The 19,783-nt window shown below is 43.8% G+C and overlaps 1 protein-coding gene and 1 long non-coding RNA gene across 6 annotated transcripts in view; one reads left to right on the top strand and one right to left on the bottom strand.

The window, feature by feature from the left end:
- LOC117159922 (nucleolar protein 4-like) overlaps nt 1-19,783 on the top strand; it is a 96,358-nt gene that overhangs the window by 52,947 nt on the left and 23,628 nt on the right. For 2 of the 5 annotated variants that reach the window (XM_033340139.2, XM_033340132.2), the window contains exons 2-3: nt 8,875-8,929; nt 16,745-16,978. In XM_033340139.2, coding sequence (XP_033196030.1) covers nt 8,875-8,929; nt 16,745-16,978 — 289 coding nt within the window. Of the gene's footprint in view, nt 1-6,760; nt 7,248-7,287; nt 7,645-8,874; nt 8,930-16,744; nt 16,979-19,783 lie in introns of those variants that run through there. The other 3 variants (XM_076623775.1, XM_076623776.1, XM_033340150.2) reach the window with 3 other exon arrangements.
- Nucleotides 8,878-19,783, bottom strand: part of LOC143303503 (uncharacterized) — a 206,404-nt gene continuing 195,498 nt past the window's right edge. Inside the window, exon 5 of the long non-coding RNA XR_013059892.1 lies at nt 8,878-12,940. This is a non-coding gene — a long non-coding RNA (uncharacterized LOC143303503). The remainder of the gene's footprint in view (nt 12,941-19,783) is intronic.

Below are 19,783 nucleotides of genomic sequence, written 5' to 3'. Positions count from 1 at the left end.
GCCTCTCTTTTTGCCTCGTGCGTAGCTGATGGCTTGCAGGTGTGTCCTGTTGGATTGGCTTCTTTCTTCTTTCTGGGTACAACACGGCACGGAATCCATCGGCGGAACGTTTCAATTCCTCGGTTTTCGAAATGGGCCGTGTTAGAGGATGCAGTCTTGGTTTTGTTTAGAGAAAGAAGCGACTCGTTGTATGATTCGTTCGTAGGCTGGCTACGTGTATACGTTGGAGGGAATTGAACGACGTCGTGTGAAATTGCTGTGGTAGCTTTGATGCCTGGGCCTCTCGATCGGTGGTCTGGCTCGCCTTCTTCGTTCCACGTACATAGGTTTTGTCGATTTATTTTTCGAGGTTAATGTATCAAGGGGAAATTATTCAATGAAGCCGACGTCCTGCGTTTGATAGGTAAGTGTCTCTAGATGCGTTGTATCGTACTCGCGATCAGTAATTTCTCTCATCGTGTCTCCGGTTAGTCTATTTCGTTATGGCACTCTTCGTAGAGGTAAAAAGATATGGACAATTATAAAAAAAATACCGCCTCTTTCTACGATCATCTATCGATACGATTAACATCTTTGTCTGAACGAAATTGATGCGAGAACAGAAAGGAAGCCGGTAACGCGAACCGTGAGAAGAAAACTCGAAGATTAAGCGCAACGAAAGGGAATTTAATAAAGGCCCGACCGAATACAGCGACAGGAACGATAAAAATCGAACGGAGCTTAAAAAAAGGCGAAAGAGAAACGTCCGTACAAGGGCGTAGCGTCGTTGGTGAGGTAATTACAGATGACCTTGAGACCCGGTTCACCGAAGGAGTAGCCGTGTATTTATAGGCCGGCGGATTTGGTAGGCAAATGAGCCGAAATTGAGAGGCGCTTACCCAAGAGGCAGAGTGACAGGGATGGGAAAATAGATAGAGCGAGAAAGAGCGGAATCGTCGATAGGTGCTTCGCTCCAGTCAAAACACACGGCCCTGAAATCACCGGCAGGCGACGATCATTTGCCCATTATCCAAAGAGCGGTCAAGCCACGGCAACCTAAATCAACCGGTGGACCGATTCCCCGGTTCTAATGGCCCAATCTCTTTTATTCCTCGGTCGAAGCCAGGACACGGTCGCTCGAGACGCTTGGCAAACCGTGCAACCTTTCGTCAACGATTTACGAGCGGACCTGCCGTACGCGCGAAACTTGTCCGCGCTGCAAACGTTTCTGCACATCGACTAAGCGTCTGGCTGCTGATTTCGCGCGGAAGAGCAAAGTCGAAGAGGATCGTCCTCCGTGTTTGAGAATGTCAGGAGATCGGTCGATCGATCGAAGTTAAAAAAAGTCTCGAGTTCACGTACGAGAATCGTACGCGCGTACGAAGAACAAAGTAGATCCCACGAACGCAACGCCAACCGTGGCAATCGATCGGCTGGCGCGGCGATCGGTCGAAGCGAATAAAAATTCAGAGCAGCCGGTCGGCGGGCACGGTCGGTCGCGTGACTTCGACGTACAATTCATCGACGTCCGTCTTACGAGCAGCCGAAGACAAAAGACAATCGTCCGAGTCGATCTCGCGAAGTGTCCGGCCGGTTGCCAGTCGCTGATTGGTTGGACACCGGCTACTGGACCCGGTTGACCTCTAACCCCGGCAACTCGCTCGGCTTTATCGTCTGGAATTGCGGTGTTGGTGGCGAGTTGGTACAACACAAGGCGCGCGCGGTACGCACACGCGTCCGCGCGCGCTTTATGACCGCGTATCCGCACGGTGGGAGCGGAATTCTGTGCTGAGCGACAAACAATTGCCGCCAAGTGGCTTAATTGCAGCCAACTAAACAAATGTTCCAACCGTATCTCCCTGGCCGTGTGTACCACCTCCCTCTCCCTCCAGACTCTCGACAATTTCTTCTCCCTTATAGGCCGGGTTCCAGGTCCATAGTCGAGGATAGTCCGGTCCTGCGTCAACCTCGTCCTTTTTCTTCTTCTCTGCCCCTTGATATTTTCGATTTTTCTTACGCGTCTCGTGCCGTTTCGTCGCCGAGTATTCCCTCGTCGGCCGCTCTTACGTGACAATTGCGAGACAAAGTTGTTCAACCGAGCAGCCGGACAGCGTGACGCGTTTGTCATGCCGTTAATGTACACGACAAATACAGATCTCGGGATGAGAGCGTTGAAACCGCTATATTAGCCGTCGGTGTGAACGAAGCAGCCGCAAGGAGAGAGATGCTACGTGTCATCCTGTTGTAGGTATCTCTCATCAGCGCCGCTCTATTTTCAGCGGCTTGAGCGGATAATCGGTGAACTACTACCGGAAACAGCTGCCCTTTTTCCAAGAAACGCTTGTGATTTAAATGGGAGACGGGTCCAACGTCTCGCGTACCATCTCTACGACGTTATCTAGTCGGAGATAGAGTTTTCTCGGTGACGCGGCAATTGCTGCCAAAAGAGGTTCGACGACTGGGCAGCGTGAACTCGGCTTTCGTACCCCTCATTCCGGTGGAATTAATTTCGTCGTCACGAAGTAGACATCTGCCAATTCGTTTATTTTTAGCACTCTTTATTAGGGTGTGACAAAGTTGGAAATATTTAAGAAAGTCCCCGAAGAGCGGCAGGGCGTATATTTAACGTGTTTCGTTTCAGTGAAAAGTATACAGCGTTCGCACGATTGAAATTGATAGCAGTAATTTCACTTTCGAACTTGAAAGCTCGAATAAATGGAAATTAATTAAAGAAGCACGAGTTAACAGATCTCGATGTAAAACGTTCACTTTCGTATCAATTGGAAGTTTTACTCGCATTATCCGCTACTATCTAACTTGGGCAGTTCTCGAGGAGTTGAAATCATTTTTCATAACGCCAGGGAGAAACTAACATGCTGGAAATTTGTTGATCAACATTTTTATCGGAAATCTTCCAGAATATGGAAAAACTGAAAACTGTCGTTTCAGTACACGATCGCAATGTGTTAACTGGTCGCTTCCTTCTGGCTAGTCGTACGGCCCCATGGTGAGCTCGAGGGAGCTCGTCCCCTCGTTTTTCTCTTTCTGCCTCTTGTTGCCGGCCTCGAAGACGAGCACCGCTCCCGGCTCGTTTCTCATTCGGCGCGGTGCGCTATGTCGTAGGTGTATACGGCCGACTGGCCGCGCGCTCGCCGAGATTCCCATTTATCAGGGTACATCCGCCGGAAGTGGGGCGGCCCGTGCGTAGGTGAGACGGGGAGAAAGAGAGAAGATAGACGGTCACCAGAGAGAGAAAGCCAGAGGACATTGTTCATTACTACCTGCGACCTCAGGATACCTCGTCTCTGCTGTCGCGTGATTTACGAGTCGGTTTAGGTCCGACGATCGGCCACAGTTGCTACGAATCGTCCGATTTTTGCTCGCTCGTGTCCGCTGAACGATAAAAGTAAACGACGGCCCACGAACATACTCGGAAGTTGATCGAACATCTCGATTTTATAATCTTGTGTTTCACGAAGATGTAAATTTATCTTGATCGAACTTTAAGACGTCGAAATGGAAAGAAAGAAGTGGTGAAGTATTTAAAATTCCGCAATTCGAATCCGTGATCGAAGAATGGAAGCAAAAAGTGCTGTAAGCGCCATTTAAAAGAAAATTCCTTTTCCCTAAAGAAGGTCGTTTGTGCGAAGTTCGATGTCAGTAGGGAAGTGTTATCGCAACAATCGACACAGTTTTTGGCGTTTCATGCGCGATATAGAATGTATCCTACCACGATCAGGTTTTCAAATTAGGCTGTAATTGCCATGTGCCAGCGTGACCATTACCTCGTGCTCGAACATACGCGTTCCGTCTTCGAAAAGACGTTTCCGAAAATTGTTATTTCCATCATTCGTCACTTTCTGCATTCTGACACTTGGCAACCTTTTTATGGAAACTACAGAACGAACTTACATCTTCTCTTAAATTATAAAATTCTTGTTATCGTTAACTGACAGATCGTCGAAACATTGCGATAAAAATATTGTAATGTAATGTAAAGCACACGTAACGGATATGTTTTGCTATAATCTGTCAATAAATAACATCGTTTTCCATAAAACTCTAGTTACAGCCTTCTTTACTTTCACGTTTTCTTCGATTATTCTATCGTTTGCGATTACGTAGCGTAAGTTCCAAGAAAATGCAACGTTTTGCATTGTTTCTCTATACGCTGAAACAATTAACGCAGCGATCCACGTCGATCGGAGGTCCGTGTTTGTCTGTTCGAAGAAAATGCTCTAACAAATCGATAGCGACGAGTTGGTCGATTTTTTGGTGCGTCGGTATCGCGCGTCGACTCTAATTGAGTAAAAAGAAGCAATTCGGACTGGTGTGCCGGTTGTCTGCTAAAAATTTGCCCGACTCGTACTTCCCGGATGTCGGCGAATTTTAATTGCGACAACGATCGTGGAAGGCGGGACAGGTCGTAAGAGATTGAATTAATTAAAATTCTAAAATGAATTGCTCGCGTTAAAGCTGTCCGATCGATCGATCGTCGTAACCGGTTATGTTTATCGCTGATAACGAACGGATCGCCTAAAAATTCGACACAGATCGCTACGGATTCTTTCGCTGACGATATTCGATCGATAGACTGTTTTCGAGAGGGATGAAACAGCAATAGGATGATTATCGGCTTCTCCATTTCGAATACAATACGATGATTTCATCTTATTGATATTTCCGCGTGCGATAATAGTATTTTTTACATTCTGTTGCTCGATAAATTATTTAAAGATATAAACAGGCGAACAATAGATAATTACTATCTCGTTTTGAAATCGATACACTCGCAATTTCCTCGTGTTCATCATTTTTTCCCCTTTACGTTAACTAGATATGTAGGTCATTCTTTTTACAAACAGCTGTAGAATCTGTCGAAAAGCAGAAACACTGTCGCGAGATTCTCGTGATACGGACGAAGCGCGACGCGCAGCCGGCAACAAGAGTGGCGCCTCGCGAGCGTGTACCAATGGTTAGCCGGAACAGAGTTATATTAAATTCTTAATGAAAGATTCTTAAAATAACCCGTGCCGTGCAAAGTCGAAACTGTAGTTGGAGAATGAAGATACGAGCTGTTAGCCAATAAATTCCACCGATTATTAAACGCAGAGGTCTCGGTAGCCAGCTATCGGATCGTTCGATCGTGCGATTACGAGAGGAATGCGCGGGAGGATTGTAACGGTAGACCCTCGAGAGGACGGTGTCTCGTTGTTCTCGGTGGAACGACGGGAGAAACGATCGGTGGTGGGTGTCGCGATTTCTCAGGATCGGAGAAACGAGAATGGCAAATCACCGACCTGTCGTTTTTCAAAGGAAGCTATTCGTGTCAATGATCCTCTTTTTTCTTTTTTTCTTTACTTCTTCCGTTTTTCCCTTTTTTTTTCCTCGAGCTCGAGAGGATTGCACAATTCACGCGATACCAGTAGGCGGAGAGATTTATCGCGGCGGGTATCCGGCAAATGGGTTAATGGATTCACCTTTTATTCGTGATCTGGACTATCAATTCGCCAGACGGCCGCGAGATTTCTATGGCCGCTTACGTGTGCCTTTTAATTGTTTCATTCGTTCTTCATTCGGCTCGTACGATCCCATCTACGTTTCAAGATTAATGAATTTGAAATATGACTGTATGCACACGAGACGTAAAGATCTTTTAAAGGATCTTGATAGATGACTGCGATCTTGGTCTCGATGTTTCTAAGGATATAGGTGTATCTTTACACCGGTAGTAAGGTAATATTCACAACATAATCAGCGGCACTTGTTGATTAATTAGAGGCTTATGTAATACATCTTTTCAAAGATCTCTGCTCGAGTGCCTTTGCCAATTACATATGATAGACGCGACATCTGACGAGGCGCTACGTAGTTTTCAATCGCTGGTTAATAAAACCGAGGAAACGAAACGCTCGAAAGTTGGAAAGTATCTCGGTAAAATAGCGAAGGAAACGATAGAAAACTTATACGGGGAGAGAAGAAAGTAAGAGAGGTAACATTAAAAGCAACGGTGGCTAACGCGTTTCGCTTCTTCCGCACGACGTTCCATTCGAGTCGCATGTACCACCGTTGGTGCATGTCATCGCTTGTTTTACTTACGTTGGAAACGTTCGCGTGCACCGAAAACGGTACACGTGGTACAGATCGTGTTAAAGCGGCTGGTCAAATGACGTTAGGAAGCTGCAGTTCGAACATCGCCAAGTTAAAATCGTGACTTCCTACTATGCTTCTCCGAGCATTCGCAATGGCTCTTTATGGTACCGATATAAAACGAGTTCTTTGCTTTTCCTCGTTATCTGTCATTTTTAGTTCGAATAATAGGACACCGCGTTCAGACGCGTAAATTACGAGCCATCCTGAGAAACGTAAAGACCGATGCACACGGTTCCATTCGCGCGACGCTTTTCATGTTCGCATCGCGTAAGATCAGGTCGGGGTAAAAGCTCGTTCGTAAGACGATATCTACCGGGTCGTGTTCCATTCTGCCACGGGTCGATTATCCGATAAAACTTGTAGTACCTGGCAGATTTTTTCGTAGCCGGATTCGATGGAGCGAATCGCCGAACGGTCTCGCGCACGGTACGGAATTTCTCGGTTACATCAGCGGCAGTTTTTGCGCCGGTACAGCGCGGTATGCGCGTGCAAGTCGGTCGTGCCGGTCGTCCTACACCGCCGGACAAAATTGCGGCCGGTATCAATTGGCCGTGTTCTCCGCGTACACCGGTCGACCTTCTGCAGTTGCAACACGAGACCTGACACAGATAGGAGAGCCGCGCTCGGTCGGTGTGACAGACCAGCCGCGCGCACACTGTGCACACGCCTTGCGAAACCGAACGCCGTTCGTTTCAACGGGAAACCCTGGGTGACGAGAAAAGGACCAATGTTGCCACGCGGACTCGGCATGGGAGGATACCGCGACCTCGTGATCCTAGAATCGATCGAAATGCCGCTTCGATCTAGAGTGTGCGAATGCGAACGGGAGTGTTTGAATGAACGCGTGAAGGACTTGGTCGAGGATTGGATAGCGCGAACGTTTATGGGATGTTCGTTGCGGAACATTTTTCGAAATTACCTAAACTGACAATCGTATTCGTTATTAATTTTTCGCGTTACGATTACTCGAGAAGAAAGGAAACGACGTGTGTCTCCTGTTCGTAACTCGTAACTTGTAACAACGATGAGACATCTGGCAATACTTACGCATTACGATGATGGTAGTCAGCTATTAAGGACCTTTAAAAGTGGTTAATTGGAAACCTTCCATTCTCGTTAAGTAACCAGGAAATTATCTGTACCTTTTAGTGTCCGTATATTCTGTTATTACAATAATTATATAGATATCACAGGGAATATGATTATTATTCGTAGAGAATGACATTTGAATCTTGATCGGGAGATTAAACGGCCGTGCAATGCTGCAGACAGAATCACGAAGAATCGAAGAATGAAAATACATTACGCAAGATTCTTTTTTATCGCAGCCGCGTCTAACGATACAGAATACATCAATGAACGTTCTTCGTTTTATATTTAATTACTTTATGCAGCATCTACAAGCGCGAATAACCGATACGTTTTACGTTGCGATGAAAAATCTTATCTGTGAAATTTCATTAAAATCGCCAGGGACCACGTCCGAAGCAGCCATAGTGAAACTTCGAAAAAGTACGTACGTTGAAAAACTTGTTCCCATCGGACGTAGGAACTTTGGTGATAAAAAGCTATGGCTATTCTTGGTGACATGAACGCCGGACAGTTGGGTGGCAGGCGGGTTTCGGTTTTCCCGCGGCTCGCCGTCTTACGCTATCGATCGGAGATTCTCGACGTGCCTCGATTCTGTCTCCCACGGCACGTAGCGTCGCCGAGCCTAGCCGAGGCGTAAGTAATTTGCGTTCGGACGAACCACAAGCCGCCACAGCCAGCTCTCGATCCGGGACAATAAAGTCCACGGCCGTTCCGTGGGTGTACGGAAAGCCTTGTGTTGGTGTGTTTCAACGTGGCGCAATCGCGGATGAAGACAATCGCGATTCCATGAAACGCGTCGGACACCAAGCGTGCACGTTCGACCGCGGAACCGTGAGGTTCGTCCGAGGTTGCGGCCTCTTAATTTTTCAATAATCGAGTTCCCGGGAAGTCGACCCACTTCGTCGGTTTCTATGGATTCGCGTTAGCCGCCTCGTGTTTTTCCGAGACGACGCGTTTTAGGTTCGAGCTTGATCTCTTCTAGTTTCAGTCGCAGGTATCGGCTTTTCCCCACGCGAAATTTATAACGCTGCGAGCCCTTCGATAAATTCAATTAAAAGTTATATGTGAAATATAATTAAAATCCTTTATAATTTTTCTAAATATTTATTTAACGAACTTCCCAAATCTCCCTTTTCTCTACAAATTCCATGGTAATCCTTCCTCCCGTTTCAGTAGCAGCTTGTCAATTTTCGATTAAATGACGATTAAATCGCTCCATTCGTTTAATGTTCGATCAATCATGTACCGCGTTTTGAAATATCTTTCGAAACGAACTGAAACAGCTTCTCTTCGCTCGCGCCTAACAAAACGTTGTATATTACAATCTCTGATCAAATATATAATGCCATAAAGACACTGCATTTCGCATTACTCGAACGTCGTGACACGTACTATAAATACATGGCGATATCATTTTTCCTGCAAAGTAGCACGCGTCTCGTGCAATATTCAAAAGTAGCATAGCGCGTGTTTTCGTCGCGTCGTTTCTTATTAAGAATTACCGATAGCGAGAAAAGCACGTGGAAACTATTTGGCAGCAAGTTGAAAAGCTCTTTTGCACCTCTCGCGCTCGCGCGAGAACATCGTTCGACTACGCGCGACAAGTGGCAATGTGCACGCTGCTAACGACGCGTTTGCATCTTGTTGCAGGAAAACATCTCGACCCCGGAGCCAGCCGACATATCCGAGGAGGATCACTACTCAAGTAAGCAAAACCTTTCATTACCCGTACACTCGTGGACCTTGTTGTTCTTCCATTCGTGTCAGAGGCGATCAAAACGCGAGACGAGGTTTTTACGTCACGCTCTTGCTATACACGCGTTCCCGAAGTCGTAGAAAAAATTATTTAACAGAGAAGAACGAATATTTTGTTCGTATTCTGTAATTATAATACGAATAGACGAATCGGAATAGAAGTTTGCAAGTTTCGAAAGTAATTATCGATCGCAAAGTAGCATTCGATACGTTCAAAGCGATTTCGTGATTCCATAAAATATCAGAATATACATTTATCGTAACGTTATTCGAATTATACAGCGAACTTTAATGCATGTGTTTCATGTCCAATTAAATGTATTTTCCTCCTCCTATAACTCTACTGTTCATACACCCTTACGTAATTTTGTCTCCTTTTTTGTATATTAAATATGTATGGACCAATCTACAAACGATACGTAACCATCCTAAATCCAAGCACAATGGTTCTTCGCTGTACGTAATATATCCGATTCATTTTTTTTTTTTTTCATTTTCGCACACATTTTCACCATTGACTAATTGCATTCCGAACGAAATTGTCCAAATGATCGCAACGTAATCGCGCAGACGAAATAGAAAAAACGCCCTAATATGCAACGATATAACAAATATTCATTTATTTCTGGTAAATCAGTTTGCTGCACAATTCCATTTTGGAAGAGTTCATACCTTTCTAAAAGAATGTACAACTCTTCCAAACTTCCATTCATCGAAGCATCCATACTCGCAAACCTTTGGAACATTCTCTGCGACCATACTCGCACCTAGACCTTCGTGTAACTTTTCTGCGTGATCAAATGTTTTCCAAAAAAGACGCAAGACAGTTTTCTGGATTTTCTGGAAGCGAGCATCATCTGGACGCACGCACTTGACTCTTTCGACTAGATGCAATGTCGGTACGTTCGCGATAAAACCGGTCACGGTGCGTCAGGCTGAAGCAGTGTATCTTTGAATCGGAAGAATTCGGGAACAAAATTGTTCGATTTGACTGTCGTATCGTTCTATTTTGGAAATTCTTCGTGACAAATTTTAATTGATTAACTTCAAAATTAAATTTCTTTCGAGATACGACCAAGTTTGAGATTCGATCGATGAAAATGTGATCAGCCCGAAGTTCCCGTTTTCTTTTCGTAACAGACGATGATTTTAGAAAATCCCCCTCTTCTGCTGAACGCATCCATGAAAACGCGTTCACTATTTCTGCGATCGGGCGTCCGCTCGGAGATCGACGAACTCCAGCAGGGGAATCGTTCAATTTTACGTTCGTTGTCCCCTGGACGGGGTCAGGTCGCGGCCGTTTCGAGAATCTGACCCAAATCCTACGGTGGTGGCGTCGCGTTTCTGCATTATTGAACGGACTGAATGATTTAGACGTCACACCGTCCCCGTCAGCCGCCAACTTTATCCGGCTGCTAATAAATCTCTCTCGCTCTCTCGCTCTCTCGCTCCGTATGCTTTCGTTCTGGCGCGACTCGAGTACCCTTCTACGTGTCACTGCTAATTCTCCCGCTTGAACGAATCGACGCTGCAACTGGAGGGAAATGTGGAGTGCAGCGAGCTACTCAGCCGATCATGGTTTCGTGGCAGAGACCGATCATGGGGTGCCAATATCGATTCTCATCGGACGACGTGCTTCGATTTGCACTGCGACTTACTTTGTCTAGGTTTCGCTTGTCGTATTTTCGTTTTCTACTTCTTTTTCGTTTCGTTTCGGTTGGTTCCTTTTTATCGGTGGATGGGTTAATTAATCCTTAACTGCTGCCGTGCAATGGAAATATATTTAAATGTCGAGAATAAAATTAACTTCGAAGCAATAGTTAAGGATTAGAGAGAAACGCGATAAAGTAGCGGGGGAGAGTTATTTCGATTATGTAGATCGATCGTCTTTGAATTTATATCGCTTCTGTGTGATTGATTCATCAACTTGAAAAAGTTTTAACGTTTAGAGTATGGTTTCTCAACGAGTCATTAGCAACGCGTTTTTCGAGTCGGCAGATCGTTTTTATATCGCGTATACATTTTATCATTGCGTATAAATACAATTTTGCGTTTAAGTAATTGTAAGTCATTAACGATTGAGTAATGATGTCTGGATAACAGCAATAGACTGTTTTTCTCTAGAATCGAATATCCATATTCTTTATTACCAATGGCAAAAACAGAGGTGATAATTGAAATTGTTTTTCAATCCTCGCTCTGCCAGGCAACGATGTGTCGTTCTTTAACAAATTACAACTTTTACCCTATAATATTTGTGTTTTTATATCGTATAAAAGAAATTCAGGTATCGAGTGTTACGAGCTCGTTAACGTGAAAGCAGGTGGACTTTGCTAACACGTTGTACTCTTGAGAGTTTAGTGCCTGTGGTTGGTCAACGCGTCGGTTTCGTACAATCCGAGTAAATGATATTTCCAAGTTGTGCGATTGCGGTTTTAGGTAAAAGGGGCGTGACGAATATTTTTCGTCGCTAGGGCGAGGTGAATTAAAAATCTTGATACGTTAGTTTTACCATTGTTGTCGGCAGCTGTGAAACTTGTTACGCTAGGACCCAGTTGCCTACCATCGAAGATCTACTAAAGCGATACAGTGGAACGAAATTTCTTTTTAAAAGTTCACCATAGGCGAAGAAACTTTTCGCAGGGCGCGAAAGAGATAATTTTAATCCAACCTAAAGGGATACACAGAAACGTATGCCAAGAATCATGTATGCAAATCTATACGTATCTTTGAAGTTCCCATTAATTCAAGCAATTTTTTCTCAACGTGTTCTTCAAAGGTTGCATGAATATACAGGATCCGGCAATAACGACAGCCCAATCTTGCATCGGCTGGTCTTTTTTCTGCGAAAACTAAGTCTAAACTTTGGAATAATCTCTCTTCGTACAGGGCTTCATTTTCGACCAGGTCGAGATTGGGTATTTAAAGCGGCAAAGGCGCGGACTAAATGAATTTTAAACAATTGAACATTGCAAACGAATTGGTCGAAATTCAAACGACCATAGCACGTTGGTAAGACTCGCTTTGAAATACGTTTTTCGTTTCTGCGTAAAGATCGCCAACGAATAGTATGAAAATAACCTTCGAAAGCAGATCTCCGACTATTCGATGATCTCCGCTGTTCTTCAATTCCGTTTGAAGTTTCTCGAAGAACCAACGATAGCGTAATTTTTATCGAAAGAAACACCGACTTCTTTGAATGCGCGCACGAGCGTTCATAATTATGCAGCAGTAGAATATTTTTCATCGCATATACATATGTCATCGTGGGTCAAGAGTATGAATTCTGCTCAGGGGCATACAGCCAGGTGTTCGTAGAATCGAAACGAGATTGATAATATTCTTTAAGACCGTGCATGGCCATGTTACAGTTCGTTACATTGGCAATGATATAAACTAAAATAGAAACATATTTCTACGAAGAACCGCGAAAGCTTGCACTTAAGTGCACGCGTACTTGTACAAATCTGAATCGATTTTCTCGAAAACGAAGCCTTATACGTGACCCGTGGCTGCACTGTCACTGTCGATGCATTCTCTATAGCGATTATCGCATTCGGTGTAAAATGTGTCTGACTATAGACTACAGGCAATCCACTGTCACTCGTTCGCCCCACTCTTCCGTTTCCCCTGCCTTCTGTTCATAGATCGAGTGCGTTCGCTCGTAGGTTCCTATATTTTTCAGTTCGTAAACTGTTCTGGGAATTATTTCTAACGAAGATTGCTCGGTTTAATAGAATTTTTCAAGATGCGCGTCTACACGCCATTAATCGTAGTACGAATAGGTATACTTGAGTTTCATTCGTTTAGAAAATTCACATCATTTTATGGAGAGCTTAAGCGACTGCTATTTTTTGCGTTTCAGTAATTTGTAATTCTTCTTCCAAGTATTCCTCTTCGAGGAAAACAATTTTTCATCCGCTCCTATTTTCCGATAAGGGTCTGTACTCGACGTCAATATCTGAAAACACGAAAAAAATGCATAATTTTACTATGCAAGTCGTTAATCAGTTTATAGACGTCATTGTAAACGCGTGTCTAACGATTTTATCGAAATAACGATCGATTCGAACGACGGAGGCTCGAGCGTGTAAAAGGAACCTTTTGGAAAACGCGTTGGTAAAAGCTAGCCGATTCATCCGCGTCACGAACGAGCTACGTATTTATTAGCATGTACCGACACTTCAACCTCGTAATCTCGTTACCGCGGCCTCTTACATAAAAGAACGGGATACACTCGCGTCTCACGCGCGATGACGCTGCCTCGCGGTTCCGAGAATCGACCGATTAATCAGACGAGGATCTTCGCACCGACACCGTGGCGTCCTCCTTCGATCACGATCCCGCGGCATTTCGATCAGATGAAATTGTACGTAGCACGTTCCCGATCTCCTAGGATCTTCGACTCGCGCTACGCGATGCTGTTGTACGCGATGCTACATGATAGATGTAACCGAGTGTTTACGTCTCGTATTTACTTTGGACGATTATGAAAGCGATTTGACGAGTAAAGAATCGAAATATAAAAGATTTACGTGGCCAATTTTCAATGTTGTCGTGCGCAAGTAGTCTCGCGATTAATCTTTCAATGTGGAGATGAAAAGTTTGCAGTCACAATTTTCAAACGATTCGTATCGAACGAATTCTTCCCAAAGCTTTTCGTCATTCTGTCGAGAGCGATCGTCGAATCTTACTGTTCGAGATTGGGGTTACGAGGCTCTCTTCGGGCTTCGTTAACCACATCCAAACTTTCCTCCGGTGTTCCAAGTTTGAACGCTACTCAAACCGACGCGACACACGCGGCAACCAAAAAGATGATCAAATTCCAAGTATTAGGACGTTATGCGAACTTGGCGTTTACGTTAATCAATTTTCAAAGTGATATCCATCGGCGGCGATAGACTTCTCCGAAACGATCAACCGTGAACTGTCACCGTGACGCTCTCCTTACAAAGATTACAGGAAAATGACAGTTCCGTGTAATTTAATTAAATTACACGATGATAACGTAACGTTCCAAGTTTTACACGCTTCGAACGAAAGCTTGTCGATTGGTTGATTATAAGCAGTCGTTGTACGCGGTTGTATTCAATTTTGTTCCTATACACAATGATTTTTAGATAAATGAAACACGGTGAAATCTACAACGGCAGGCAGAATCGGATTAATTCTATTTAATCTGATTTCGGGCTGATTAATTAAACGGAATTACATTTGAAACATTTATATCATCACATTTTATTGTAATTACGAAGTATGATGTATATATTCAATACGCGAAATGTGGATCGTCGATTTAGTGAATTTCATAGTCCTCTCGAAGATTTAACGTGTTGGAACTTAATTCGTTTTAATATATTCGTATTGGCATTGACGTATCCATTTCAGTTAATTCTAAGTGTTTTAATTCTTATTTTACGGTTATTTCATTTTCCAAATATGATTTCAGACTTGGGTAAAACGACCAGGTTGGCTGTGCCAAAAATGCTTCAACGAATGATTTCTCGTTGTAACTTGTTGCAGCGCGATCTGTCTTCGGGCGTAAGGGAATCTTTACTCGTACGAGACGACGAGAGATCGATAAGCGCGTGCACGATCGAGATGGGGCTCTTACTTATTGGGCATGAGATTTTAATTGACACTCGACGAACTCACTGTCGCCCTTCTGCGTCGTGTTTATCACGCTCCTGCTGTACTTTCTCCTCTATCTGTACCACTTACGTGACACTTTTTCTTCCAGAGTTTCGACACGGGATATTAAAAAGCAAGAGTTAAGCATTTTTAAGGCTTATCGCGACCTGTGAGAGAAAACTACCGATCAACAGTGACCGTTCTATATAACTGAAATTTCTTATTACAATTGCTCGTACGAAGTTTCTCATAAAAACTTTTCTATATTAAACTCTACAAGATTATCGACGACATTTACCGCGACTATCGACGATTTCACGAGTCACGAAACTCGAATTTCAAATCGGCGCTGCATCCAAATCCAATTAAAAAAAGGGAGGGCCAGGCGGAAAACAAAAAATGTCACGCATGAAATTGCTCGGAATGGTACGCATTGTTCCGGGAGTAAAAATATTCGACGAAACGCCTTCGCTGTTCGTCCAAACTGTATGCCCGTTCTTTGTTCGTGATTCGAAACGTTGTGTGTGTGTGTGTGTGTGTGTGTGCTCGCGCGTGCGTGTGTGTGTGTGCGTGTGTGTACCTGTTGACGCGATCGAACGAAAATCCTGAAAACGCGGCATCCATGCGCGATCGGTGACGAAACTGTTAACGTAGCTGCATTTTCGCGCGAATGAGCTCGGGAATTCGTCGAATGCCGGAGAATTTCGATGGTTGGACCTGTTGCATCGCAGAACCCGTTCGAAGGGATGGGAACGTCGATCGACCGAGAAACGAATCGACGTAGATGCCACTAAGGAATTCTCGCGCGAGAAAGACTTTGTTCGATGCTTAACACCTTCGCTGCTGATCGGATTTTCATTATTCACGGTGCTATACGCGTCGATTATTATGCAAACAAAATAGTTCACCGAATTGTAAAATTTTATGATTGTTTTTTGAACCAGGAACATATCGTTGAGATTACTCTCGATGATTGCAGATCGAGTTCTTTTAATCACGAAGTTGGCAAAAATGATTATCGAAGATATTTCTGAAATATTTTCCATCTTAAATGTGAAATTAGCGTCCGATGTGTTTGGTTTCGCGTCCGAAGAAAGTGAGTTTGAAAGTCTGTTATGCGCATGTGCGTTCGGCGAATGACCAATTAGTAGTCTTCTATGTAGGATGAGAATACTAAGACTAAATACTTTTCGAGTATAAATATCTTGAGTCAAGCAATTTAATACATGCTCAAGTGGCAATGATCGTTATTAGCGCGAAGAAAGTTCATGTACGTGGTTCGTAATTTCCCATATTCTAAAGTATTTTAGAGAAACGTAGGGAATTACCTTAACGAGCATGGACGTAATTTAACTAACGTTTTGATTCGAGACTACTAACGCTGAAATATATTTGCCAAAGATCCAACGTTGTATTTATAAATAAGTAATTTGTGTAAACTATACGAAATAATTTGTGTTATTTGCATAAAGATTAGAAAACAAATGACATTTTTAACAAGAGTTACAAGCATGCGTGGACTGTCGATAAACGTTATCAGGAATATACGAAACGAAAGTGTTATCGATTACGCGATCATTAGCTCGTTTATCTTCATTGAAAGTAATCGATTGAAAATTTTCTCTGCTGTTAACTTTTTCGATCTTCGTTCAGTCGCTAGAAAAGAACGTTGACTGCAGAACAATTTTTATTATCCGTTACAAAGTAAAGAAAAGTACAAGAGTCTTTAGATATTACGATTTTCACGAATATTCCTTTGCGAAAGACCAAAAAGGAAAGACAAAGCGAACTACATTTCCCAAAGGTTACCCAAATCAAACTGAATGTAAAACGCAAATCGAAGCATCGAATAAATCACCATGTCAAAATTCTCCGACAAGTATTAAACGATCATAGAAACTACAGTATCACGATCCTTAACGATCTCGATCGTTCAAGCACCACGTCACGATCTAACAATCCCACTATATTATGTATGTTATATGCAAGTCGCACTACCAGAAAGGTCCGGTCTCCGGTCTGGCCTCGGCCGGGCCGGAAGTGGGCGCGAAAAATCCGACTCTCACCCCTCCATCGGCACCATTCACCGTGTTAATCATGCCCTGAGACCAATTGGCACTTTTAATTTCGGCAGGCGCGCTCATGAAAGACGCGGATAAGCTGAAGCTGATGCTGCTCGCTTGGAATTATAATCTTCAACAGCAGGCTCAGGCTCAGGCCCAGGCCCAGGCACAGGCTCAGGCCGCCAACGCGGCCCTTTCGCCAAATAACTCCTCGACAACCACGGCCACCACCGTTGGCACACCTGTCACCAGCCAATCGGCCATTTCCACGGCAAACAACACCATTAACAACTCCACACTTACAGGTAACACCTTATTTCATCGATCGCGAACGACCGACCGCGCGAGCTTCCCGCTGTTTCCACGTTTTTTTTTTTTTTTTTTACAAAGAATTAAGATAATCGCTTCTTCCATGTGACCGTGGATCGCGAGTAACGAAACAGTACAGAGGTTTTTTTATTTGCTTGAAAGATCGTTTGCTGCGACGTCGGTAGACATTTGAAGTTTTTCAACCGTGGTTGATATATTTTTTTTTTCCTTTCGCTTTTCTTTCTCGATGGGAACACTAAAATGGACTTCGAGAATTCGATAACGTGTGTTGTTTATTAGCATGAACATAGGAAGTTGGTATTTTCGTATAGTATATCTTGTTTGATTGGTAATATTGTTGCAATATTTCGTTGACGTTATTAGTTGTTATATGTACTTTGTCGTTGGTATGGAGTGTTTCTTCTTTCTTTTTTCTTTGTAATTTGGATATCTGTTTGAATCGTATTGATTCGCTTGCGGCTGGGAGGGGGACGGAGGGAAAGGCAAGCGTTTAACGTCGTGTACTCATCGTACGGTTAAACAATTTTTAGTTCGAGGAATTTTCGTCAGAGCGATTCGCCTTAAAAAACGATGGGAACGATACAAGGATACCCTTTGAAATAACGTTACGCGGTATATAAAGGAAGAAAGGCTTAATTCCACTTTGATGACGAAATGCTGGACGCAGGCTGAAAAGGATCTCGCGGCAACGACGGCATAAACATGGAGACTTCAATGCTCGAGTTTCGCGTCCTTCTGCGGCGGCCAGTGAATTGCAGGTTTCGCGGGGCCAAGGTGTACCGGCTATTTAGCTCGCGCGAGTTTTGTCGTGCTGGCTGACGTGACTAATGGATTGTCGGGCCGTGACGTGCCGCGCAGGAAATTCAGACTGCGCCTTCTTTGGCCCGCGAAACAGAGCCGTTTCGAAGGCGACATACTTCTCTCTGTTAATCGACCGTGATTAACGCCACTAATTAACCGTGCTTCGTTTCTCATGTCACCCACGCGTGGCCCGTTGTATCGTGCGGTACGTACTTACGCGATGAGGAAATTTTCTTTTGTCGTTCGGTTTTCAACCTTGCATAGAATGCTCGCCGGAGACGAAGAACGACTATTTTGCGGTTTTAAATTGCGGAAGAAGATTTAGTACTTTTGCGAATATTAACATCGCTTTGGGTTGTGTTCCTTTATTTTACCCGCGATCACGCATCGAACGATAAATCACAGAGCGAAGGAAAATCTTCGAATATTAACGAAACGTAATAACAATTAGACTTTGCATCGACACGGTCGAACGATTCGCAGTGCTCGCAAATCCCCAGCGTCGTTCGGCGAGCAGAAATAAATCGTGGATATTCGGGAACGCAGGAGTACTTAGAGATATAGAATACACGGGAACGTCGAAGAAAATGCGTCGATCAACCGTGGACGGGGATTGGAATCGTTCGTTGGAATATTTTCGCGCTGGCAATCGTCTCGGGCTCGTGTCGCTTTATCGTCTGACGGAATCGCTCGACTAATGCTGCAATGTTACGAAGATTCATGCATGGGATTACGCGGATCGATCGGTTGACGTTTTATGTTGGATTATTTCGGGAACTTTCGTTGTCTGGAAAATCGCGACAGAGACGAGAGAACGATGTTACGTTGCGACGTAAAAATGAAATTTAATTACAATTAAACGGTTTTACAGCCCGATAGATGGATTCTAGTTCTTCAATTTTTATCGTCATATTTTTCTCCGAGTTGATTAGATCGCGAGATTCTAAATTTTTGATTTTCCATCGTTAACAGCACGAAAACAGCGCTACGTTTAAAATCGGTTTCGATACAAGGTCGCGACAACTCACGTTTATTAATGGAACTAATTTTATCGCTATCCGAATGCACGGTACGGCACGTGTACGTATTTTTTGTAATAACACCTATTTAACGTATCAGTTATTTCAAACACTCGAGTACGTAAGCAACTATTTCTTATCTTCCATTCAAGGTGGTAAGAATCGATACAGGCGAACAAGCATTAAAGCCATTCGGATACACGAGTACATAGTGATCTTATCATATCAGACATCGGATACCCGGTTTCTTTCTCGCAAGAACGAATCGATTCAGATACGCGACTGCGTGCCGACGTTACTCTTTACCGTCGAATTAGACATTGAACTCCAAAGCAGTCCTTTCTCTTTCCTCGCTACATCGATTTGAATCAATGAATGCATTCAATTGAATGTTGATCGTCGAGATTAATATCGAAGGATCTCTTTCTCTTTCTCCGCGATTATTCATTTAGATAAGCGACTATACAATAAGGTTTAAATCTTCATAGTCGAATTAAGTATACATTAGGCGTCAAAGCGATGAATCAATTTCGTTCTGACAGCCGATTTGCAAGTATACATTGAGATTAATCGCACGATTAACAGCGACCTTACCATCGCAATCTCCGTCTCTCTCGATTCATAAAACTTTCGTCGTAACATTTTTTAATAAAATAAATTTCGGAATTCTGGAATCTTTTAAGCAGATCGCTTCGCTATGTAATTGGCGAACGACGAGACAACTCGTCATTCTGATTAATATCCAGGCTCGCGATTAAGGTTGTCGTAGAACGGTAGCATTTTTAGGGCAACTCGGCCGTAGCGAAAGAGTTAAATCACGATGACATGCACACCACCTCCTGTCGGAGACCGAGCAGCCTTCCCTTCTCCTTTTTCGCCGCTGACTCGATGCCGAAGCGGTTCAGTTAGGCGAGGTTGCGGAAGGATAATTCACCGTTGCCCTCTGTCCCCTCCTCCGGG

The sequence above is a fragment of the Bombus vancouverensis genome, chromosome 13 (assembly GCF_051014615.1).
Source record: "Bombus vancouverensis nearcticus chromosome 13, iyBomVanc1_principal, whole genome shotgun sequence".
In the NCBI taxonomy this organism is placed as follows: Eukaryota; Metazoa; Arthropoda; class Insecta; order Hymenoptera; family Apidae; genus Bombus; species Bombus vancouverensis.
Note: the sequence above shows the minus strand (reverse complement) of the source record. Positions and strands in the feature narration are given on the sequence as shown.